This window comes from Octopus bimaculoides, chromosome 10, assembly GCF_046866305.1.
Source record: "Octopus bimaculoides isolate indiv1 chromosome 10, ASM4686630v1, whole genome shotgun sequence".
Taxonomy (NCBI): Eukaryota; Metazoa; Mollusca; class Cephalopoda; order Octopoda; family Octopodidae; genus Octopus; species Octopus bimaculoides.
In genome coordinates this window covers 91,140,262-91,167,665 of record NC_142937.1, presented here as the reverse complement: position 1 = coordinate 91,167,665, position 27,404 = coordinate 91,140,262, and the positions used below count along the sequence as shown (strand labels likewise).

General features: G+C 36.6%; 2 protein-coding genes across 2 annotated transcripts in view; one reads left to right on the top strand and one right to left on the bottom strand.

The window, feature by feature from the left end:
* The window catches only part of LOC106869395 (cerebral cavernous malformations protein 2 homolog), a 32,022-nt gene extending 28,456 nt beyond the window's left edge, over positions 1–3,566 (bottom strand). The window contains exon 1 of the mRNA XM_089358998.1: positions 2,954–3,566. Coding sequence (XP_089215124.1) covers positions 2,954–3,502 — 549 coding nt within the window. The 5' untranslated portion in view covers positions 3,503–3,566. The remainder of the gene's footprint in view (positions 1–2,953) is intronic.
* Positions 1–23,283, top strand: part of LOC106869417 (DGAT1/2-independent enzyme synthesizing storage lipids) — a 30,552-nt gene extending 7,269 nt beyond the window's left edge. Inside the window, exons 2-10 of the mRNA XM_014915148.3 lie at positions 12,028–12,432; positions 13,359–13,526; positions 14,913–15,011; positions 15,378–15,472; positions 16,108–16,171; positions 17,424–17,499; positions 18,772–18,835; positions 20,301–20,386; positions 20,869–23,283. Of these exons, the coding sequence (XP_014770634.1) occupies positions 12,135–12,432; positions 13,359–13,526; positions 14,913–15,011; positions 15,378–15,472; positions 16,108–16,171; positions 17,424–17,499; positions 18,772–18,835; positions 20,301–20,386; positions 20,869–20,890 (972 nt within the window). The 5' untranslated portion in view covers positions 12,028–12,134 and the 3' untranslated portion in view covers positions 20,891–23,283. The remainder of the gene's footprint in view (positions 1–12,027; positions 12,433–13,358; positions 13,527–14,912; positions 15,012–15,377; positions 15,473–16,107; positions 16,172–17,423; positions 17,500–18,771; positions 18,836–20,300; positions 20,387–20,868) is intronic.
* Positions 23,284–27,404: the final 4,121 nt, after the last annotated feature.

Here is a 27,404-nt window from a genome sequence, read left to right as displayed (position 1 = left end):
CCATAAAATTGCTGGCCTTGTGCCAGAATTCGAAACCAGTGTTAAAGCTAAAACTGGAACGACATGCTATATCCTCTTAATTACTTGTTTATCTCAAATGACAGTTTCTCAACGAAATGTCCTTGAGGTTTTGTGTTATCAATCAGTGAAGTGTTAATAACCACTTCGTTATCTGTTCTTTAAATCATTATCATTGGATTGTTGCGGGTGGGGGGCATTTGTTTTTGTAGCTTGTTGATGATAATGACAATGATGATAGTGGTGGTGGTGGGGAGGAGGAGGAGGATGTCTCTCCTAATATTGGCCACTCAACTGTGAAGTAGGAATAAGAAACTGATATATTTTCCCCCCTTGCCCCCAATTTTTTTTTTTTTTTTTTTCAGTCATGCAAACTGGAGCAAATGAAGTTTGGTACTTTGTACAGGGGAACGATAAAATGGCTGCGGTTGTAATTGAACTCATGACCTCATGATCAATAGTGCAGCACTTTAATCTCAGTTTGCTGTTTGTTTATGTACTTTTACTTTTTCTTTCTTTCCATTCCCTGTCTGGGGAATGGAAGTAGAGGTGTAATATTCAGAGCCTGGTCCTTGCTTCAGTTCCTGATCCAACAGGCTTATTACGATCAGCCATATTCTAGAACTTCTTATGTCTAATGTGTGCTTCAGTTTCTTAAAGATGGCCGGGTGAGACTTGTGGGTGGTAAAGAAGTAGATATATAGAACTGTGTATAAGTGGGTACTCTCTACCCACTTATACCACCCTCATGGACCTACTTGCACACAATGTGTCCCTGTTGAATCCCTTCCCCACAACGTACCCTCCTTATAACCCCCTCCTTCTACTCCTGTCTACTCACTACATTCCCACTGCGTGGCACCTTGGGCAAGTGTCTTTCCATCTACCAAAGCCTTGCGAGTGGATGTGGTAGATGGAAACTGAAAGAATCTTGTTGTGCGTGTGTGTGTGTCAGTTTGACAATTGGTGATGGTGTGTTTATGTACCTGTAACTTAGCAGTTCGGCAAAATATATTTTAATGTATATATTCACACACACACACACACATATGAACACACACACACATATAATATAAACACACACATACATGTATATGTATTTAGAATAGATATGGTGTGTATGTATGTGTGTATATGTATATATATATATATATATATATATATATATATATATATATATATATATATATATATTATAGGCATTTATGTAGAACAGAAATAGTATATATTTGTATGTGTATGTGTGTGTGTGTGTGTTTGCTCACTCCATTGGTCATCTCTTTTGCACGACTCAGACTCCTGTAATCACCCTTTACCACTTCTTCCCATTTCTCCGTCGTTCTGTCTCTCCTGCCAGCATCATCCATTCTTGGATCGGTGAAATAAACAAAAACAGATGACATCAACTTCTATAAAAAAAAAATCTGTCATCATTCCATAAATGCTGACGACAAAACAGCAAATTGCTTATTTGATAAGAATAGCAGAATGTTTGGCTGCAACACTCTCCCTGCATCCATCTGTCTTTCCTTTTCTCTATCTTTCTCTCCTCTCTCTACTCCATCTCTACCCCACCCCCTATCTCTCTCTCTCTCTCTCTCTCTTACACTATATCCAGTTATGCTAATATTCAGTTTGGTATTTCAAACAACATTAGATTACTTCATAGAATATTTATATTCTGGAACAGTGAAGTATTCAAATTAGCTTTCAATGGCATTTTTTAACCTTGAATTGAATATTATATTCGACAAAACTGAATATTCCAGATAATTGTTTACATTAAATTCCAATGACATACTTTGACTATGGAAGAAATCTTTCAATCTGAAACACCAAATTCTGTAGATAGACTCTTGGAGTTTTTTTTTTTTTAATGTTATAATTGTTAAGGGAAGGATTGTATATGTCCCTTTTTTGGAGTCCTTCAAAACTGATGAGAAAAAGTGGGGAACTGGAGATGTGACTTGAAGTCTTGTAGTGGAGTGAATTCTGCTATGGACATTAATGGCCACTGGTGATGTCCCCCTGGCTTTTTTTTTGTTTTTTAACAATTTTGTCCCAAACAAGGCTTGATGCTACTGCAGTGTAAGGAACTTGTTGTGGTGAAATCCCGACACTCCTTTGGGATAGCAAGTGGACTGTCCTAAACCTTATAAAGGCGCATGTGTACTGACAGTGCGACGTATAGTGTGGTGTGTGCAGTTGCATTTGTGAAGGCAGTCATTGAGAAGAGATATAAGTTTGTTACATGTTTGTTATGGATTTAGTTTTTGTAATGTTATAACAATGTTACAGTGTAGTCTATATCCAAACCCCAAGGATATAAGAGAGCTACAAAGAAGGAAAAGAAAGGGCCTATAAATTTAAGAGATGTTGATTGAAAGAAGGCTTAAACGACTGAATATCATAGACCAGAGGAAGACAAGATGATAGAACTGTGTTCCAGAGAGCAGCAGTTTGAGGAAAGAAGCCATTGGAATAAAAGGACAAAAGAACTTATGACAAGCAGGAAGTTCAACAGGGAAATGACGTGTCTGGGAAGAAAAGCAGGTGACATGTTCAGAGGAGTTGACAGAGGTTACTAGACCAGAAAGTTCATCAGAGCAATACGATAAGAATATTTATAGAAAGATACAACATTAGATATATTTTGACAATAAGCCAAAGACCGAGTAGAAAGGAAAGAACCCACCATCTTAACAACTTGATTCTGACTTATATCTGAGGTAAAGCTAAAACTCTGAAGGGACAAACCTTGTACCAAGATTTAACACTAAATTAGGGATGTGACTTATACACAATTGCAATTTATACATGAGCTAATTTGATGTGTTGAGATTTCTCTCTCGGTGAAACTGCTGATATAAACTGAGATTCTAACAAAGCAATATAATATTATAAAAACATGAGGAAAATCCAAACACAGACTTACCATTCGCATTTTCCAGAATCTACTTTCAATACTTCTGAGACTGGTGGCCAAACTGACAAAACTGTGCTCCGTGTTTTGACCAGAACAACTGCTGCGTAGACTTGTATGACTCATCTTCTCCATTTCCACATTTATTTCGTCACTGAAGCTTCTGAGACGTAAGAAACTGTCAATGCTGCAGTATTGGTGTTGTGCAGCCATGCAGCTCAATGAACTTCGTTGACTGTTCCGCTCGATTGCCAACTCATCTTGCAGAGTTGAGGTCTTTTTAGCAATGGGTCTCACCTTCGACCGACTGTTGGCCCTGTCACGTTTGTTGGTGGTGTCGTTGTTGTTGTTGTTGTTGGTGGTGGTGGTGGTGGTGTTACCTTTGGCTCCATCTTCACCCCCACTCACTGTACTTCCCTCCCGGGTAGATGGCGCCGTGTGCAGTCCTGATCTCCGGCAGTTGATATTGCTATGAGCCAATATCTCCAGAGGAGAAACCAAGTTCAATCCTGGAAATTTAAACTTTGTGCTTTTCCAGTTGTTTTTGCCTTTTTGCTTCATGGCTTTTGATATTGGCTCCAGTCTATAAAAGTACTCAAATTCAATCCTGGCCTTCACCCACTTTTTTTATATTTTAAAGAAATTAAGTGAGTAAATGCAGTTTCTTAAAGAAAACAAATTAAAGAAATGCCTTTGATTTGTATTATTATTATTATTATTATTATTATTATTATTATTATTTTATTTCCCAGAGTTCTCGGTCTTACTTACTCTGGTCGATTCTGTGAGAGCAGACAGCAACCTGTTGTCAAGGGTCTCTTTCTGCAAATTATAAACTTTGGTACTTGGAAGACAATCAACACCCAAGAACCAATCTCAAAATCCTAATTTTCCCCAATAAAGCAGTTTATTATTATTCTTACTTTGGTTTGGTTCAGGTTCGGTCTTATTCCTGATAGAAATTTATGTGGGTAGTGGGTTACTACCTGTTACCTTGGATATCAACAGGTTTTAAATATTTAAATATTTTGCATTTGTATTGTCCAATTACAGCCTCGCATGAATGAAATATTTTACTCCTGTACCTATGTAAGCAATCAATACTTTTAACTCATTAATAATGGTGTATCTATAGATCACCAATAAATATAAGAAAAAATCCTATAAAGGTGAAGGTGTGGTTATGTCCTAATGGCAAACGAAAGTACTAATTTAGCTGGCAGAATCGTTAGCACGCCGGGTAAAATGCTTAACGGTATTTCATCTGTCTTTACATTCTGAGCTCAAATTCCGCTGGGGCCGACTTTGCCTTTCATCATGTCAGGGTCGATTAAATGAGTACCAGTTATGTACTGGGGTCAATGTGATTGACTTACCCCTTCCCCAGAAATTTCAATCCCTGTGCCTATAGTAGAAAGGATTATTATTATTATTATTATTATTATTATTATTATTATTATTATTATTATTATTATAAATGTTTTTGTTTGTTTTCTGATCTGCTTTATTTTGTTTGTCTAATCATTTATATGTAACCTATGATATCTCTGCCTCTCCACTCCCATATATATATATATATATATGTGTGTGTGTGTGACACTTGGTCTATTTATCACTGGAGTTTAAAAAAAAAAAGCATTTATTTTACTTATTTATTACTTTCGACTGGTTTGTAATGTAAGAGACATCAGAGCTGTTGTTATAGTATGTGAAGTATTTGTGTGTGTGAACGAGCAGAGAGGAAGAATGAGGAGGAGTCAGCTGAATTTAGTCAGTGGGAGAAAGAGTAGAGAGGGAGAGAGAGAGAGAGAGAGAGAGAGAGAGAAGAGAAAGAAAGTAGATAGGGAGAAAGAAGGTGGTGGGGAGATAGAAGAAGAAAAGTAGAGAGGGAGAAGGAAAGAGGGAGAGAAGAGAAAGAGTAAAATGGGAGAAAGAAAGAGGCAGTAGAGAAAAGTGTAGGGAGGAAGAAAGAGAAAGAAGCAAAAATGGAATGAAGGTTTCTCCCTGTCTTTCTCTCTTACTTTTTCTCCTTTTTATAAACTGTTAGTTCTGTGTGTGTGTATGTAGATAGATATATAGATAAAGATAGATAGATATATAGATAGATAGATATGTAGGTAGATAGATAGACAGACATATATATATATGTATATTAGCTGTTGCTCTGTGTCATCAGATCTTTCTCATATCTTGGTGACTTTATCCCCTCCTGAAAAAGTTTTGTGATCTGACAAAAAATCCGACCTAATCAAGAATTGGTATTGCTTTCTGTTGTTCTTCAAGGTTTTCGCTTTTGTTTTCGATGTCTTCAATGCTGACCAATATTTTAGCAACATATTTATAGCGACGGCAATGAAAGCATAACCGCTGGCTGACATTTCTGCTGCACAGTTTCAATGTCAATTATGGGTAATTAGCGTTGGTTATTTTATTATGATTGATGAAGAGATGGTGCTCGGTCAGGATCGATGTGAGTTACGGGTTTTCTGTTGCCTGGAAATAAAAGAGAAAATGAAAAAATCACATGAGATAGAAAAAGTATTCCAACTGAGTAATCTACATCTCAACAAATGTCATACTGTGTGACACTTGTGTCACCGATTGTGTGACACTTGTGTCACTGATTGTGTGACACTTATGTCACCGATTGTGTGACACTTGTGTCACCGATTGTGTGACACTTGTGTCACTGATTGTGTGATACTTGTGTCACCGATTGTGTGACACTTGTGTCACTGATTGTGTGATACATGTGTCACTGATTGTGTGACACTTGTGTCACCGATTGCATGATATTTGTGTCACCGATTGAATGACTACCTTTACTGCTACTCCTGCTGCTGCTACTGCTACTACTACTACTATCACTACTACTACTACTAAAACTACTGCTGCTGCTACTACTACTACTACTACTACCACTACTACTACTACTACTACTACTACTATCACTACTACTACTACTAAAACTACTGCTGCTGCTGCTACTACTACTACTACTACTACTACTACTACCACTACTACTACTACTACTACTACTACTACTACCCAGTCAATCTGCTGCTGCCAAGAAACCAGCTTCTCCCCCCTGCTCCCATTGTCATCTCAGTTGCTTGGCTACCATATTATGGGACCCCCTCTGATAACCTCGGGCATCATATTTTGCAGATGAAACAGTTTGGCAGGAAAGATTAAAAAAGCATTAAGGACTCGACATAATCACAGTCACCACCACCACCACCATCACCACCTACCACCACTATTGTCATCACAGCACTGCTGCCACCACCACCATCAACATCATCACCACTGTCATCATTATCACTATATACTGTCATCTTTATCCTCTTCCCTCCTCCTCTCCCTTCTCATCATCATTACCATCTCCCCGCCCCCACTGTCATCATCATCATCATCATTATCATCACCGTAATCAACTTGTGGACAATATTTAGTTGTCTCTCCTTGAGATGGAATTTGCCTTTCGTCCCTTCTTCAACATTGATAAAATAACTATTAACTTTACATTAGGTCTTTTTCCAGGTGCCTTACCCCTCCCCCACTTATGTAAGAAATTATTATCATTATTATTATTATTATTATTATTATTATTATTATTATTATTGAGTGAGAGAGCAGGGCATGCCATCAAAGTGACACTGGGGTAAAATATACGAAGCCCAGTATACCCATCATGACTACCCGTCTGATAAGGGTACACCAGACACATGCATCACAACCATATGTAAGCGACATGGTGATCTCATATCAAGAGAAACGGCGCATGACCTTGCAGGTGGGACCCAGTTAGAATTTTCTTCAGGTTGAGGAGCCCATCCCGCTCAAAAGGTCCCTGAATAAGAGTTGCTTAAGGATGTTGAGCAAAACACCAATGTTTCCAAACGTGAATTATCCAAACCCCAAAGAATTCCTCTCGATACATGGCTATGATGCTCCCCCACTACTTCTGCTCATGATCAGAGATGCACATATCGTCAGCCACCAAGGGACATGCTCAACTGGCTAAGGTCAAACAACTGACAAGCTAATCTGTGGTATTGAGCAGAATATTTGTTGTAGCCCATCTTTTACAATGTACATGATAATACCATTATTATTATTTTTATTATTATTATTATTATTATTACAAAGAATAAGCTGTGGGGTCGATTTGCTCGACTAAAGGTGGTGCTCCAGCATGGCCACAGTCAAATGACTGAAACAACTAAAAGAGTATTATTATTATTATCATTATTATTATCATTATTATTATCGTTATTATTATCAGGATGGTGGGTTGACAGTCATAAGAGTGACAAATAAAATACGTTGCACTATCTGTTCCAACTTTTTACATTCTGAGTTCAAATCTTGCCTGTTTCCAATGTTGTTTTCATCCTTTCAGTGTTGATAAAATGAATTATCAGTCAAGTACCGAGGCTGATGGAATCGATAGAATCCCTCCCCTTAAAATTGCTGGCCTTGTGCCAAAATTTAAAAGAATTTCAATTGATTTTTATTAACCCATTAGGGCCTAAATTGTTTTTATTTGATTTATTACCAAAAATCTTTTTTTATGCAACTTTATTTAATAATAAATATCATCATCATAGTAGTAGTAGTAGTAGTAGTAGTAGTAGTAGTAGTAGTAGTAGTAGTAGCAGCAGTAGTAGTAGTTATTTAGCCCTAGGTCAGCCACAACTGAGCAGACTTATTTATAATAAAAAGCACTATTTCAGCCATCTCTCAAGTATTGAATATCTCTGGCTATATTATGCAAAGTGTTATTCATCATTCTTAAATGTGAGGGGCCAGGTTGGCAGAGTTGTTAGAATGCCTTGCATTACTTGTTCCAGCTGTCTGTATCTGGGTTCAAATCCTCCTGAAGCCAGCTTTGCCTTTCATCCTTTCGGGGCTGATAAATAAAATACAAGTATTGGACCTGTACTTTATTTCATTTAGTACAGTATCAAAACAGAATGCCTTGTGGTATTTGTTGTTGATTTTAAATTCTGCCTACTGTCACCCGCTGGGGGCTCAGCCCCCCCCCCCCAATATTGATAGGTTCTGGAAGTTCTTCAGTAAATGTCCAAGTATTTTCAGCTGGTCATTGGACAGGAGACCAGTAGGTAGGACAGAACACAACAGGTGTTTCAAGCCTCTCTCTTTCTCTCTCTCTCTCTCTCTCTCTGGTTTAAAGAATGTGATGGAAAGTCAGTTCAGAGAATGAATAAACTACACTGTATGTATTGAGTTGTTCTTTTCTTTAATTCTTACCGTTGTCTGTCTGCCTCTCTATCCATCCATCCATCCATCCATCCGTCCATAATATTTTTGTATATAATGATAAAATGCTATAGAGATCTTTTGTTAATTTTCTGGAAGGCAAATCGTATTTGGTCGCTGCTAAAAGTTTTTCTCTCTCTTTTTCACTATATATATATATATATATATATATATATATATATATATATATATATATATATATATATATATATATATATATGTATATATATATATATATATATATATATATATATATATATATACATATATATATATATGTCTTCATAATTAATTAGGCTTATATTCATATCTAAGTGTATACATATGCATGTCTGTTTTGTGTGTGCTTGTGTATTGCATGGAACAAAAATGGTGGAATTCCTTTGAAGAGTGATTGAGATATTGAGATATTCATTCACCTGCATGAACGTTTAAATGAATAATTCAAAAAATGCAAATCTAAATGTATAAATAAAACAAAATAAGTATTTACCTTGTAAGCTTCTTGCTTCCAGATAGATTTTCTGAATCTATTCCAAATATGTTCCTACCAAATATATTTTCGCATTCTTCTTTAAAACTTGTGACTTTTACATCAGCTCTGATGTTTATTTATGTTTTCGGTCTTTCTTTCTTTCTCTCTCTCTCTCTCTGTCTCTCTTTCATAAGGTTCTGTATGTGCGTTTGTGTATGAAAGGCATCTAATATATAACATTACAAAACACACACACACACACACACACACACACACACAAAAAAAAAATAAATAAATAAAAAATTTTAGAATATCACCAACAGAAAATAAAAAAAATTTGGAATTCTGAAACTCAGTTATATCAACAATAGAAATCTGGGATAAATTTAACAATTCCAAATTCTGCAAAAAAATCTAAAGCTTCGAAGTTCAACATTTTGGGCTCATAATATCAACCCATTTTAAAAACTTATTCTGTTTCATATTACATTTAAATTATTTTACTTGATGACACATTCTTTCTTCCTTTTTTTTCTCTTTTATTCTTTTATTTTTTGTTAATCTTCCTTATTTTTTTTTGCGGGGCAGGGGGTTTCTTAGTCTTCCTTTTTTCCCAGCTTTTCTTTTCTTCTTCCTTCAATCCTTCACTGATCTGCAATTGTATGTTCTAAAAGGTTGCTGAGTTTAAACAAAGAAAGTTACACAGATAAGCATATAGCTGTGTTAGAATGTATTATTGCCACAGGCATAGACTGGATTGAGAAGTAAGGTGTGTGAATGTTTGGAGGTAAACCTAAACATTATTATATAAAACAATTGCCATTTGTTTAATGCCTTGCATCACTATGCAAATGTCTTTCTCTCTCTTTTCATATATATATATATATATATATATATATATATGCTCATTGTTTATATACATTTGTCTTTTGTTTTTCTGTAAATTTCATCTATATATATATTTTTTCTTTTTGTTCTTGAATTTGCCTGTATGTACACACACACACACACACAATAACATATATGTATACATACACAAAAGTTTACTTGCACATTTCACACACACACACACATATATATATATATACTTTATTTAAAAGCAGCAGAAATATCACAAAAACTGTTACTCAGAGTTTCACGTTCCTGTTCGTCAGACAGTTTTGTTAGGAAACAGTCTGACAAACAGGAATATGAAACTCTGAGTAACAGTTTTTGTGATATTTCTGTACATATATATGTTAGAGTATTATAGTTTGCATGAAGCATTGTCTGGTATGTTTTCAATTTCCTTTTTTTTTTCATCGAACCAAACAAATGCAAGTTATAAGAAATGATACAAGTTGTAGAAATGGTGTTGTGAATTTACAACACTATTTCCATGATTGAAAATTTCCTGAAGAAGGGCTCATAACCTGAAATATCGACATAAAAATTTTGAAATACTTCAACTTGTATTATCTCTTATAACTTGCATTGTTTTAGCTTTATAAAAACAAACCTTAAAAAACATTTACACACACACACACACACACACACACACACACACACACACACACACACACGTTGATTTAGAGTGTTTTCAATCATAGTTTATATAGGACAACATTTCTTTTTTAACTTGACATCTGCCCTTTAAGATTGAGAGGTACAATTTGAAGGAGGTCTAACTGCTATTTTTAGTAGGACTCTAGAGGTTCACTCATTACCTCATTTTATCGCAGTAGATAAAAAGCAGGTTTATTTTTAGTTCATTATAGTTCTGGCGACTCACTTATTTATTCTTATCATTAACAAAGGTTGTGATGGGGTAACTGATAATATTTGAGTACCATGGGGGTAGATTTTTGTGCTGATATCTAACCTAAGTTTACATTACTTTTCATCCATCACTATAAAGTACCTGTAATATACTGAGGTTGATTTGGTCACTTGGAGCTCACTGCTCCAGCCACATACATTCAAGGCCTTGAACAGAAAGTAGAAATTGCATTATTTCCAGCAGTTTTTACTGAATCACCTGCTGCACATCCATGTGCATCCTGAGGTATGTGCATCGTTTGAGGATAAAAACCTGTGCATATATGGACTGCAGCAGTTTTCGATTTGTTGTGGGGTTTTTGTTTTGTTTGATTCTGGAGTTGTGTAATGTGAGTTGTGCTCTTTTGTTGGATGGTATTTGTCTTTTCTATGTATTGTATGATGTGTTTTAGTGTCAGACAGTAACACTAAGTATACTAAGCATACACACACACACACACACACACACATACTTCCTCTTCCTTCCTTCCTCTCTCTCTCTCTTCCTCTTCCTTCCTTCCTCTCTTTCTCTTCCTCTTCCTTCTTGCCTCTCTCTTCCTCTTCCTTCCTCCCTCTCTCTCCCTCTGTCTTTGACTTGCTTTCTCTAGAACTCTCCTTCCTTTTTTTCTGTCTCTGACTCTCTTTTGTTTGACTCTGTTTCTCACTATAATCTCTGAGTCAATCTCTCTCCCGTCCATCCCTCTCTTTCTCTCCCCTATCTCTCTTTCTCCCCCCCCCCGTCTCTCTCACACACACACACACAGCACTGTGTCTTCTCATCCCTGCTCTTGCATTTTAACACGATGTGTTTCACCCAGAGCCAAAGTAGTACAAACTAATGTTGATCTCACCCTTCTGATGTTTCAAAGTACAATAATTAATATATCACAGAAAGTCTGACACAATTTTAATGATTTTTATCAAATTAAGTTTGCTTTGTACAAACATATTTCTAAGTTTGTTTGTGTTTGTACGAAAAAGTCTTTGAGTGCCAAACCACAACATAATGTCACAGCACTGATTCATGTTCAACCAGTCATAGCATAACTGTTCCAGTTGTTATCACAAATCCACCAACTATGATGGAGCTGGTGTCCTGGAATTTATGATTGTTTATGAACTCCTAATTATAATTAGGTTATATAAATATAATTAAGTACATTTAAATGTCTTGATATGAAATGCTTTCAGAGCTGGAAACCAAACTGTTAAAGGAATTCTGTCGCAGTATAATATTTAACCACTGATATTTTGTGCAAATGAGATCGAAACTGAACCAAATTCAATGACTGGCACCCGTGCCAGTGGAGTGCTAACAGCACCATCTGAGCGGGATCACTGCCAGAGCAGCAGTCTCGCTTCCGTGCCGGTGACATGTAAAAAGCCCCATTTGAGCGCAATCGTTTCCAGCTTCGCCTTACTGGACTGTTATTATTAAATCACATTTAGTTTTTCAAAATAAATGTAAATACATAAATGTGTTCTAATGTCGTCTTTCATATAATTTTCTTTGTTTCCTTAACTTCAGGAACTTGTGCACCACAGAAATCTAATGACAGCAGCAACAAGTGCAACAGCAGTGCATTAAAACCTTTCAGCACATTGTTGGAGTACCAGCGTTTCTGCTCAAATGCAATGATGGATTTCGGGTCGTATTTCCATGTGAACATCTCCACTGTGGCACCGGGACTCTATGCCTATGTATCCATGCTGGACATTAACTACATGCGATGGGTGTTATGGCTGGTCTACCCAATCATTATATCTTTCCTTCTGCCACTCATCCTTGCCTTCTGCCTCTTGGCCTCCATCCTCTTCCTTCATTTCTATTCATACCGACATGGTCTACGCCAGGCCTATGCTAAAGACTTCTGGCTTGGGGCTCGACAGAGTCTAGCGGTGCTCTGGGATTTTCATGGCTACATATGGCACAGTGAGCATTTCTTTCTTTCTTTCTTTCTTTCTTTCTAACATTGTTGTTATCTTTAACTTTTTGTTTGTTTCATGTTTAATTTTTTTTTGTTTTTAAATACATTTTTTTATAACATGGGTTAATTTGTTTTGTTTCATATTTACTGTGATATTCATATTTTCTAGTGTGTGTGTATGTGTGCGCACACGTGTGTGTGTGTGTGTGTGTGTGTGTGTGTGTGTGTGTGTGTGCTTGTCTATACATACATACATATGTATCTCAAACAGATTCCAAAGAGGCTGTTGGTCTGCATCAGCCAGTCTTATAAAATGAAGTAAAATCATTGAAAAGAGTGCAGAGAACTTGCTGTGAGGCGGGGGCGGGGGGGGGGGGGGAGAATCTAACATTTTGGACCCTATCTTTCTTCGGGAGAAATGTTGAAAGGAGAGAAATGAATGAGAAACAGCAGAAGTTTTTACATCCTCCAACTTCAAAAGATGAAAAAAAAAAAAAAAAAACGGGCTGCAACTGATGAAGAACGCAGGACCATGTGAGCTTCATTTGTGAACAAGAAGTGGTAGGAGAAGCAGTGTGAAAAGGAAGAAGAAAAGAGAATGGGATGAAGGGGTTTCTCTGGCCGACAAGAGAGCTCCTGAAAGTCCTTGCTCAGCCTGGTAGAAATAGAAACCGAGAAGATCGTAGGGTTTGATTTGAGCGAGATTTGGCTACTATTTCTAGCAGGCTGAGCAAAGAGTTTTAAGCTCTCTGAATGTCTAGCCATTTCTCATCTCAGCTTCAATTACTGATATTCCATTTTCAAACTGTTGGGTTGATCTCTCTGTCTGTTTGTTTGTTTATCTGTTTCTTTTTCTTTCTTTTTTTTCTCTCTCTTCTCTCTCTCCCTCTCTTTCTCTCCATAATGTTTTCTCTTTCTGTGTCTTACACAGGTTATGAAGTAGAAGGATTTGAGAATGTTCCCAGTTCAGGTCCGGCCCTTCTCATCTATTACCATGGTGTTGTTCCCATTGATGTCTACTATGTCATGGCCAGCTGTATCATCCATAAAGGTCGTACAATCCGTGCCATTGGAGACAGATTCCTATTTAAATTACCATGTAATGTCAACATTTCTACATTTCATAATATATATACCAAATTTTTTTATTTTACATATATATACACATTTTAGTTCTCTCACTCAGTTTTTTTCTTGTCTTCTATATCTATCTTGACAAAGGGCAAATTGCCCAAAATATTGATACATTAACCTTTTTTTGACATTGACTTTCTACAGTTTTTTTCCATTGCTTTGTTTGTTTTTGTTATTTTCATTTCTTTTTGTTCATTGTCTTCTGGACTACCATACTGATGGGGATCAAAATACTGGATTTCTTGGATTCAACCACCTCCAACTCTGAGAGAATGAGAAATAAAAGACACACGAAGAAATAGGGTAAAAAAATATGAAATAACAAACATGGCTGCGTGGTTGCAAAGCTCATTTTCACTTGGATGCATGGGTCTTCTCAAGCACAACAAATCACCAATCGTCTCAGTTCTATGTCATCCCCTCTGTGATGTTCAACATCCACAAGTCATCACTACCTCATCCCAGGTCTTCCTGGGGCTTTCTCTTATGATCAAACCAGTACAATCTTCTCTCTTGTATACTACATCTGATGGCCCTTACATTCAATGTTTATCTCAATACATTTATACTTTAAGTATGCATACTGACATGGCATATCCAGTGGAACATGCTAGCTTAATTTCTTTCAAAGCTTCACATGTCCTCTGCATTTACAGCCCATGTTCCACTCTCATGTAGCATTGCTGTTTATACACAAGTATCATACAAGATCTTTCACTCTGTGAGAGACATATACGTCATTGAATACTCGAAATGAGGAGTAGATAGACAGCCGACAGCTGATGAAGAATCCTTTCTCTGTGTTTACTTGTCCTGTTTTCCATTTTTTCTCTTTGTTTATGTATTTCATGGTATTTGCACCATTGGTGATGTCCTCTAAACATATATACATGTGTATATATATATATATATATATATATATATATATATATATATATATATATGTATGTGCATATATATATTATATATTATTTACTATTTATGATATACACATATATGCATATGTGTGTACCGTTGTCAAGACATTGTGGTGTTGGTGTGTTGGCTGTAAATGAGCTTCACTGTTATACAAGTGAGGTTGTTCGTTTCTAGTCTTCTGTGAAAAAACATGTCCAGGCATGAGGAAATATTACCTCACTTAGAGACAAGCGAGGCTTACCAACAGGAAGGGTATATGGCTGTGAAAAATCTGCTTCGACCAATACAAATTCTGTCTGACTCATGCAAGCATGAGAAAGTGCATGTTAAATGATGAGGATGATCATGATGATGAGGATGCAATAAAGAGAGAGGCTTGAATGAAGTATGTGTATGTCATACGGAATTAAGTGACATTTCTGTCTTGTTGCAGTTGTCAGGATTTTGATGGAAGCTTTCAAAGTATCCCCTGGTACAGTACAGAGCTGTATAAACTTACTGAATGAAGGACATATTATAGCTATTGCTCCAGGTGAAGTATCAATATTTGTACTGTTTTTATGTTTGTAATGTTTTATATATTTTTTGTTTGTAATTCTTTCTATTTCACATTCATTTCTTGACATAAAGATAAAAATAAGATAACGACATTCTATGTAAAAGCGCTGACAAAATAAAAGGGATGACAAAATAATTGAGCCGAACAGAATCCTGGGATCAATAGTCTCAACTACTCCTCTCAAATTTGCTGGCCTCGTTCCTAAATTGTAAACCATTGTTATTGTTGTTGTTGTTACTATTTCCAAACTATCTTCCAGTTCAGTGTTTTGTTTGGATTTACTGTTTCTCCGATTTTACACTCAACAAGAGGTCACTTTTATCTTTCATCTGACACCAGGTGGTCTTCGAGAAGCCCTCTTTGGAGATGAATATTACCAAATTATGTGGAGCAAACGAGTTGGCTTCGCTAAAGTTGCACTCAAAGCGAATGTGGTGAGTCCAACCTTTCACTCTTACTCTCAATTCTATCTCACTCTCATTTGTTTGCTTTTTGTTATTTTTCCTCAATTTTTAAATATTTTTTTCTTTATTTTCCATCTATTGATGCTTGACTCTGTGGTCTTTAGAAAGTTGCATCTCAATCACAAAGTTCCAGGTTCACTCCTACTGCACAACATTGTATGCATGATAGTGTGCAAGCACTGCCAAGTGGTTAAGAAATTTGCTTCAGAGTCATGATATCTCAGGTTCAATCCCCATGAGTGGCACCTTGGCCTAAGTTTCACCCAAGTTTTGCAAGCTAAATCAACCGTTATTATTATGTTTAAAGCAGCAAGCTGGTAGAATTGTTAGCATGCCGGACAAAATACTGCCCCCCCCCCCTCTCTCTCTCTCTCTCTCTCTCTCACTCTCTCTCTCGGTTTCAGTCTTTCTCTCTCATTCTCTTTCATAGTCTCTCATTCTTAATCTCCCTTTCTCTTATTAACTCTCCCTTTTTCTTGTTATCTCTCTCCCTCTCTTATCTCTATCCCTAGTTTGCTTTCTCCCTCACCTTGCCTCTCTCCATCTCCCTTGTTCTCTCAGTCTCTCTCCCTCTCTTACACCCTCTCTTCCTTCCTCTATTGCAGCCCGTTATACCAATGTTCACTCAAAATATCCGAGAAACATTCCGAACTCCATCCTGGAGTAGAAGTAAGTCACATATTTTACATCATTTTACATTATTGATCCTTTAATGAATTACATATGAATATGTAGAAGTGAAAGACACAAAATTGGATGAGGTAAGGGAAATTACTCAAATAGGCCAATGGTAGAAATTTAGATAAGTTATTAATTAAAAGCCATGCTATTAGCCTATTTGATTTATCTTCCCTTAGCTCATCATCATCATCGTCATCACCGTCAGTGTTTAACGTCTGCGTTCCATGCTGGCATGGGTTGGATGGTTTGACTGAGAACTGGTAAGCCAGGAGGGTGCACCAGGCTCCAATCTGATTTGGCAAGGTTTCTATGACTGGATACCCTTCCTAACGCCAACCACCCTGCAAAGTGGACTGGGTGCCTTTTATATGCCACCTGCATGGGTGCAAGTCAGGGAGCACTGGCATTAGTCACGCTTGAATGGTGTTTTTTATGTGCCACCAGCACGGGTGCCAGTCAGGCAGCACTGGCATCGGAACGCTGGAATGGTGCCTTTTACGTGCCACTGGCATGGGTACCAGTCAGGTGGCACTGTTGTTGGCCACGACTACCATTTCACTTGGTTCAATAGGTTTTCACAAGCATGCCATATCACCCAACAATTGAAGGGTACTTTTAAATGGGCCAGTTATGCGACACTGGCATCAGCCAGGACTATGATCTCACTTGGCTTGCCGGGTCTTCTCAAAAGCTATTTAATCAGAATACCAGAATACCATGGTTACACCACCGATTCAACTGAAGAAGGCTGCGAAACGGCTGTAACCCTAAGAAAGTTAAGTGACTGAATAAATATATTCATTTCTCATACCTCTTGACTTTTTATGGTTTATATATTCCCCATGAAGTAATTTCATTGATTGGACCTTCTGGATTTCAGCTGCATTGACACTTTGCAATACATTTCTCTATATTAAGTTACATTGTGGTCTGATAGCCGAGTGCGTTTGAGGAGATTTCTGTGATCGTCATACAACTCTCTGAATCATATATCGTATACAAATTTATGTTTACGTATGTATTTCAGTGTGGAGGCACAACGGCCCAGTACTTAGGGCAGCAGACTAGCAGTCATAGGATCACGGTTTCAATTCCCAGACCTGGCTCCTGTCAAACTGACCCACCCATGCCAGCATGGAAGGCGGTTGTTAAATGATGATGAGAATGCTGATGATGAGGATGATATATTTCTAAGTTTTGAAAATATATATATATATATGCTTTTTTTTTTCTATTTCAGATATCTTAAGAAAGCTCTATGAGAAAACAAGATGGCCTCTCCTCCCAATTTATGGTGGATTCCCAGTAAAATTAAAGTAAATATATTTATATATTTTAATAGGTACACCTTATATATATATATATATATATATATATATATATATATATATATATATATATATATATATATACATATATATATATATATATATGTTGTTGTTTGTGGAGAGAGTCATTGAAAGTCAACGATTATTGAAAAGTTTGCAAGACAGAACGTAAATTTTAGGAAAAATAAATAAGTAAATGAGTGGAAACTTTATCGGTGTGGAGAATGACTCTCCCCAGACACAACAAAATATGTTTCAACATACTGACTCACATAGAGAATCCCAAAACGAAGTGTATATATATATACACACACTGTTGAACTGCATAGGCTCGAAACGTAAAAGACTTTCTCACCTTCCTGAGCGTCAAACTGATACACCTACTTGTTTATACACCTGTCTTCGTCTTTTGTTTTTCTTTAAATTTCAACTATATATATATATATATATATATATATACATATACAATATATATATATATATATATATTGTTCCTATACCATTTCCACCTTTGTATTACCTGAATTTCTTCACCCATCCTTTTCCATCTTGGTCTTTCTTCATTCGTTTTGAGGTTCTCATACCAATCCCTGTTACAGTATTGTTGAACCACCCTATTTTGGGTTGCTCCTATCTCCTTTTATTTTACAACTTATTTGACAGAGAATTAGATATTAGTCTAACTTGCATAGGGCCTGGTAGTCCTGGTGGTGCTTAACATCCAGAGGATACGGGGCCTATGTTTTGTCAGAGTTTCTTTAACCTTATCCAGACAGGTGTACAGTTTAGCATGTTGTTTTGCATACTTACCTTATTGATCTTCGTATTAATATTTCAACAAGATGGCAAACTGTCCGAATCGTTACTATCCCAGACAGAATGCTTAGCAGCATTTCGTCTGTCTTTATATTTCGAGTTCAAATTTCGCAGCGGTAGTCTTTGCCTTTCATCCTTTCGTGGTCGATCAAATAAGTACCAGATTAGTAGTGGGGCTGATGTAATCGACTTATTACGCTTCACTCAAATTGGCCTGCCTTGTGCTAAAATTTGAAACCGATATTTCAAGTTACAGAACTACCCAACCAAAAGTGTGTTTAAAGGGAGATAAAAATGTCCAAAGAGTCGCCTCCCTTATTTGTTATACATATTGGAAATACATTTGAGCCGTTTAATGATGACGACGAAATAGTTGATATTTAACTAAAAGGAGCCAATAGACATCTTCATGAAAACATTTATAAATTTTGTTTTTATTTCTAGAACCATATTTGGTGAACCAATTTATCCTGACCAATCAGAAAGTCCAGAAGAATTTGCTAAAAAGGTAAACGTAGCCAAAAGTTGAAATTCAATTGCTTAATTGTGTAACACACACACACATGTTTGAAAGTTTCTCTCTCTCTCTCTCTCTCTCTCTCTCTCTCTCTCTCTCTCTCTCTCTCTCTCTTTCCTTCTCTCTCTTTCCCTCTCTCTCTCCTTCTCTCTCTTTCCCTCTCTCTCTTTCTCTATACTTAGTTATTGATTCCTGGTACATGTGCTGCACAGTAGGATGGGATTCTCTTACTGCTGTTTTTTACCAACTTATGCCTGTCTTACAGTCTGCCTATGTCTTACTGACTTATAGTTATTTTCTGCAGCATCTCTATATCTTACTGATGCACAGCTATGCCTTACTGGTTTACAGCTACGTTTCATTGCTGGCCTATGTGCTATTGATGTGCATCGATGTCTTACATTCTGTTTTTGCTTTACTGACTTATAGCTATGTCTTATAGCACACCTATGTCTTGTTACTATAAAGTTATACCATCATGTAAAAAGCACCATTCGAGCGTGGTCGATACCAGTGCCACCTGACTGGCTCCCATGCTGGTGGCACGTAAAAAGCACCATCCAAGCATGTAAATATCACATTTGTGCTTTGAGTAACCAAATATTTGTAACTACGGTCAGTTTACACAACCTATATTGGTTTACCTAATGAAAACTAACTATGATCTGGATGATGCTCTACAGTTTGTCTAAGTGAACACTGGTGTGGTAGAAAAATCCAAGTGATACCTGTCAGATAATTAGAAACACCTGAGCAGGTCTTACGAGACTTTTACACTCAACTTTCTTGTTAGTTATTCCCACATAATTCCTGCATGCTTTTACAATACTTTTCTAGTTGCCACTGACATTAATAAATGAAATGCTCTTAAGAAAGTTTCTAGACTTTTGAAGAAATTTGACCTCCTAACTCTTATTAGGGTATAGATGGCCACTGTTCTGAAAGTATTATCATCTCCACTGTTGCTCACATTCGGAACACCAACCTACCATTTGGATCTAGGAAGATCCAACCTATAGGTTGCTACTAAGTTCATGTCTTTCTTAAGCAGCACTACTACCAACTCGATCCATGCTGGATGAATCACACATGGTCCTTGTAGTGAATTGGAAGGAGAATGAGCTAGTGTATTCCAAAATTCTGGTCTCACTGATGGCTACCACATCTAGATTTAATGACCTGGGATCGTCCTTCAGGTGTCCTTGCTTCCATGCCGGCCCCAAACCTTGTACATTTAAATATCCCTCTCTTAATTGTGACATATTGGCTTGAGGAATGGTAATCTAGGGTTTCAGGACTGTTTGTCCTGGGATCACTTGATGTGTCCCTTTAGAAATACAGTTTTTTTTTTTTTTTTATGTAACTTCTTTTTAAGTAAACATTAAACAATATTTACATCTCTGTTCTGATCTTTTTTTATATTTATTTATCTTTTCAATCTCTGCCTCTTATTAAGGTTGAATGTAAACTGCAAGAGTTGATCAGTAAACACCAGAGAATTCCTGGCAGCATTCTACAAAGTTTATTGGACAGAGTTGTTAAGTAAGTAGCAAAACACTTATATTTCTACATCATTTACACACATTCACTTATTTACACCTATGCATCAACACATCTATATACTTTATACATACCTACACATATACAGAGACATCTACACACAACTACACTTATCTACAACCCAGGGCCAGCTCAAGGTACCGGCAACTCAGGCAGTTGCCTGGGGCACCATGTGCTAAGGGGCACCAAGGAGGGTGTGACAAAGACAAGGAAATTTCCACAACCATCAGCTTGTACATGACAAGGTTTGGTTTGCCCAGGGTGCCAGCAACCCTAGGGCTGGCCCTGCTATGACTACTTGCATCTACACCTGTCTACATTTACACTTACCTCTATCTACATTCCTACATATGCACACACTTACATATCGACACACATATAGCAATACACATTTACCACCACACCCCAATGTCTGTAGCCCCTACCCAGACTTACACAAATATTTTCTCTATTGTTCTCTTCAGGAGGAAACCCAAGCAGTCATGACAGGATTACAAAGACTCTGACGGAGATTTAGCAAATTCCTGTGACCTTTCTTCCTCTTCTATGATGACGTTGATGGTGATGGTGATTATGATGATGGAGATGATAATGGTGGTGTTGATGATGGCAGTGGTGGTGGTGGTGATGTGATCATGTAGTTGATGATGTTGATGTTGAGGGCAATTGTGATACAACTATGACAATTATGGCAATGGAGGTGATGAGGATGATAATGACATTTGTAATGAAGATGGTGACAACAGTAACAATGATGATAATGATGATGATGATGACCAACACATTTCTATACTGCTGCTACATTCATTTATATCTTATCCCAGTCATATCTTAACCTCTGGTTCTCCTCTCCTCTCTTCCACTTCACCACATTCTACCTAATTACCTGTTTTTGATAAGTGTAATTATCATTGGGTTTCTCCCACTTTACCCACTCTCTCTCTCTCTCTCTCTATCTCTCTCTCTCTCTCTCTATCTCTCTCTCTCTCTATCTCTCTCTCTCTCTCTCTCTCTTACATTCCTCTCTTGCAGTCTTCCTTTCTCTGTCTGTCTATGGTCTCACACTCTCTCTCAAACATTATCTCTGGCCCACAGACAGGCTGTCTCCTCTCGCAGACATTTCTACTGCTACAATACTGGCCTCTGAACTTTAGAGTTGGCTGGTCTTGTGTTGAATCCACTCAAGAACTCTGGATTCACTCATGTTCCTTCTTTCATTCCCCCATATTGTGTGTTTGATAAAACAAGCCTCTTCTTTTCCTACTACATCCAGCCCTTTCTTTATGACAATTTACACTGGATGTTAACTACATCAATGTCACTGGTCTTAGAGGACCCTCAGAGACCATACAAGAACTTCAGAGACCATACAAGAACTTAAGAGACCATACAAAACCTTCAGAGACCATACAAGACCTTCAAAGGTCATACAAGACCTTCAGAGACTATACAAAACCTTCAGAGGCCATACAAGACTTTCAGAGACCATACAAGATCTTCAGAGAACATATAAGACCTTCAGAGACCACACAAAACCTTCAGAGACCATACAAGACCTTCAGAGACCATATAAGACCTTCAAAGACCATACAAGGCCTTCAAAGGCCATACAAGACCTTCAGAGGCCATACAAGACCTTTAGAGACCATACAGAACCTGACCAGATTGAACTAATACAAATAAAAAAAATCACACATTCTCCTTCATTCCCTGTGTCTCTCTTTGCCTCTCACTTTCACCTTCATCCCCTCCCCTCATTCTTATTCATTTCCACACACTCCTCTCATCATCCATCCTCATTCACACTCACCATCTCTCACTCATCTGCACACTCACCATTCCTGTCTCAGTCACTCTGGCTAGCCTCTAACTACCACAACAAACCCCTCTCCAAGCAATAAAATTGCTGTAACAATCAATGCTTTATGAGGGATGGACCAGATATATTTTATTTATGATAGGGGTGCTGGACTGATCCATTTTGTTTTTTATAGAAATGATCAAATTAGACCAATTTATTTTTACTTTCCCTTTTTCCTTTATATATTTTTAAAAGTCATTTACCCCCCCCCCCCTCCACACCTTTCATCTCTTCTTTCTTTCTCTCTCATATCTTTCTCATTCCTCCAATTCTCTCTGCTGTTCTGCCTCTTTCTCCTTTCCTCCTCCCCCATCTTGATTGCTCTATATTCTCTCTCTCTCTCTCTCTATTTCCTATCATTTCTTCTCCATATATTTCTGTCCACTTTTCTTTACCTCTCCCCTCAAATATCTGAAACATTAAAATATCAAATAATTTGTATGCAAAAAGTTATTTTCCAGATAAAAAACAAAACTCGCCAAAGATTGAAATAATGCATTTGTCTGTTTGTTGCTTCAACTTTCATCTCCCTGCTTATATACACATAATACATATATATGTGTGTGTATATGTCACTCTCTCTCTCTCCCCTCCTCCCCTATTCTTCCCGCTCTCTCTCTTTCTCTCAACACACATAAAACATATTTGTCTCTATGCCATCAGAACGAAAGCAGAAAAGTGAAAAAATTGGAGCAGTGCTGGAGTGAATCCTCAGTTTGATGCCCATGAATAAACTCTACTAAATGTGTCAAGTACTTTTTCTCCCATTTATACAACCCTATTGTTTATGTTATAAAAAAAATTTTTCCTTTTCTTTTGGAAACTTGGAGCAATATGAAATAAATTGTTATAATGGTGGAACTTCAAGTGGACAATAATAAATAATTAAACTCCTTGGATAGAACAAAACACTGAAGGCCCCTATGGGACTTGAACCCACATAATCCGTGGACATGACAGATGTGTTAACGTGGGAAGTCTTTGAAATTTTTTCTATCCTAGAAAGTTTTTAGCCCAATATTCTGTATGTTGTTCTTTATAGCTTTCTCTACTTCAAGTTACACCGTTAAAATAATTTAAACAAATGTGTATGTTTACATATAGATATGTGTGTCTGTATTTGTATATATATATATATATATATATATATGGATGTGTGTTTGTGTGTATATATTTGTGTGTTTGTGTGTATGTTTGTGTTTGTGTGTATATGTGTGTGCGTTTATGTGTATATGTATATGTGTGCGTTTGTGTGTATTTATATGTGTGTGTTTGTGTGTATATGTATGTGTGTGTGTATATGTATATATATATATATATATATATATATATATATATATATATATATATACATATATGTGTGTATGTGCTTGTATATATGTTTATATGCTTATGTATACAAACTTGGCAAATGTAGTTATTTCTCTATAGATTGAAACAAAAACAAGATATGCCGAACAACCTTTATCTGTTTTCAACCCAAATTGTCTCATCAGTGATGTTCACATCACATGACCCAGAAACATCAGCAGCCAACCTATTTATTTACACAACAAATCCCGCAGCTCTAGAGAACTGGAGCAACTAATTTGCATATCATAATTGTTTAACACTTTATTTAATATCAGCAGCTTTTGAATAGGGATCGCAGTCCATACAGTATCAAAGTATGATATATAGGGCTGACCAAAAGTCAGCTGACAGTAAGTTAAGACCATTTAATTCCAAGATTTATTTATGTTTAACAACTGAATGAATTTAATAAAAGCATCTGAATATGAAACATCATGGAAATTGTTCAAACTGAAGCCCTTCTTGAGCGACACATTTTTCCATTCGAATTAATACAGAATTACAGATAGTATTTATGGAGTTTTGATTTGCTGTCGGGTTACTTTTGGCCAACCTTGTATGCAAGCATGGCAGATTTAACCATTTCTCTGTAGATTGGTGAAAAATGAACAGCCTGAACTTGAGTGTCTGGAAACATGAATAAGGATGAAGTTCCAGACAGAAAAATGTTTTGTGTAGGGATAAAGGGCTTAGGTGGTGGTGTGATAGAAACAGTGTTAGTGATGAGAAGAAAAGATACAAGGGAACCGTTGGGAATGATTGTTAGTGTTATGATGTAGCGCCAGATAAACTCTGATCAACCAGACTTGATAGTATTAGTATTGTTACTGCTGTTGTTGTTGTGGTATTATTGTTACTGCTGTATGATTTCAGTCATCATCTGAAAGGAGGTGTTCTCTGAATGCAAATTACAACAGCAATTAAACATATTCATGTTCAAATCTGCCGGAACACGTTAAGAATGAATCTCTACATGATAGTTTTGATTCTCGCAGTTTGATGTTTACATGACAATTAATTATTGACTTGGAAGATATCAGCATGCATCTGCAAATAAACTTCCGGATTCGATGAAGAAGTACCACCATTCTTGTTTAGTTCATTGATCCGGATGTAGCTTTCATTGAAGAGACATACCTAAGTCGAAACACCGGTGTCTTAAAAATATTCCTACGTCACTGAGTCGTGTGAGTTGTCAACACATACTCTGAAAGGAGTTGTTCTCCGAAGGCGAAATACAAGAGTCATTTGCATAATCATGTTCACGTGATTATGCAAATGATCATAATCACGTGCAGGAACATATGAATGAGGATGCACACTTTGTTTTGATTCTTAATGTTTTATGTGCTCATGATAATTTATTGCAAACAACAGACTCGTCAGATATTTAGGTCTTTAAACAGAAGCATTGATTTAAATTTTTGGCTATTTTCGGATGAGAAGAAATAGAACTAACAGGAAATCTTTGAATTCCATTACCAAAGAAGATTCCAACAGGCAGCGCTACTGACCATATTGTTCCAGATGTTGTTATAGTTAATTTAGCGTGAATACATTTAATTCAATGAGCATTAGCAAAAATCTAATCATAAACAATTATACGGTGCCATAGACAATGACCCAATGGCTAATATTTCTTCAGTTATTATGGCCTGTGTTTACCTTATTTCGTTTTGAGAATCATTTTTTAAAGAATGTTTTTTATTTTATTATTGGAAAATTTTCTCACAAATATTTTGAAATATGTAGAAAAGAAACGTTTATCAACCTAGAAACATAAAACAAAAATGAAGAATCCTATTTCCTTGTATTTATACTTTTTTCTTTTAGTTCGGTACCATTAAAGTATTGGAATATTGAGAAAACAAAAGAGAGAGAGAGAGAAAAGAATAAAGCGAACGACAGCTTCAAAATCTACTGGAATTTTTAGTCTCAAAAGGTACTAACTAGAGGATGTATCTGTTTCTTGATGTGTCAGATTGTTAAACCAGAAAAGGTTACTATGACAACAGTAATTGTGGTAAATGTTAAAGAGTACGGAAATTTTTTTTTTTATTCTGTTGTCACATAAATTCGTTCGTTTTTTTTCTTCTTCCTTTTCTTGACAGTCCATCGTCATAAAGTATGAAAAGAAGTAAAAGTCATTCAAATATCATAAGCGATAAACAAAAGTTGAAGGGGAAGAATAGAGCCACAAATACGATAAAAATATTTTTCAAGTTAATTCAAATAACATTGGAAAGGATTAAAAAAAAAAAATTGGAAAAAGCAAACGAATTTATCCGACAACCCAATATTTCTTTGAGTACGTCACAAGAATTCAGAAACGCCAAGAGATAAGATATAAAATGTTATTAACGTTGGAAATCGAAGGAGATAAAGTTATAAATAATTGGGAGTAGAATATTGCGTTAAATAAAATTATTAGATCGAAGGCTGCTGGTGGGACTTGGTCTACATCTTATATGAACCTGACAATCATTCTATCATTATAACAAAAACAACACTTCGAATTCTCTGTATCCACTGCAGTAACTTTGTTCTTAGCAACGGCGATTGTTAAACACAGGCACAAGGTCTACAATTGGGGAGAGCAGGGGTTTAATCGAATATAAAGACACCAATGCTCGATTGGTACTTTATTTTACAAAGTTCGAAAGAATGAAAAGCAATGTTTCGGGCCTTGTGCCTAGAGTAGAAAAAAAACCTTCTTCCTCTCATACCAGCGCACCTACATTTTTTCGGTCATCTTGGAAACATCTGAACCACTTGTACACTTGTGTGTGACTCATACACTTTCTGCAACTTTGCACAAGCCTCTGAGCAAGTATCGCCATGACAACTTTCTCTGTCATGGTCAATGCGACGATCACACGCTACACAACTTCCTTCCAAGCACTGCTGTAAACAACAGAAGTGAGCTAGGACGTTAAAACTTAGTGCGCATGCGCAGCAGAGTTCAAGGTCAATCTGTGCTAACTGGCTTCTCTAACTGCCTGCTTTAGCTTCGTTCCTGTGGCAACAGTCCAGATACTTATTGATATGTGTGTGTATACCTATATATATATACACACACTAACGAATATATATAAATATATGTATGTATATATATATGTATGTATATATATATATATATATATATATATATATATATATATATATATATATACAAACACACGCATTAATACATGCACACGTACATAAATACATACCCAAATACATAAACACACACAACTCATCACGTACATATAGGCACTCGGCCTGAAATCGACTCACTTTAGTATTTGACTAATGCTTCACTTGATCGATCCCAACCGGGAAGAGGAACGAAAAGCAAAGGTGATTTCGATGGGGCTTTGCAGTCAGACAACGAAAGAATGTAATTAAGATAAGCGTCTGAACGATTTTGACCAACGAGAAAAAAACAAAAAACAACAGCATTGGTTGATTATATTTTCACAACTTTATTTTATCACATTTGACTGGACCAGTGAAGTTTCTGGAGTAATAAAAACAAAAAATAACATCAATTTGCCATGAAATATAAGAATGACGACATCATGTTTCAATTGTTGGCTCAAATCTGTCAATATTAGTGAGGTAGATAGGACGGCGAGCTGGCAGAATCGTTAGCATGCCGGACAAAATGCTTAACGGCATTTCGTCCGTCTTTACGTTCTGAGTTCAAATTCCACCGAGGTTGACTTTGACTTTGCCTTCCATCTTTCCGGGGTCGATAAAATAAGTACCGGTTACGCACTGGGGTGTCGATGTAATGGAAAT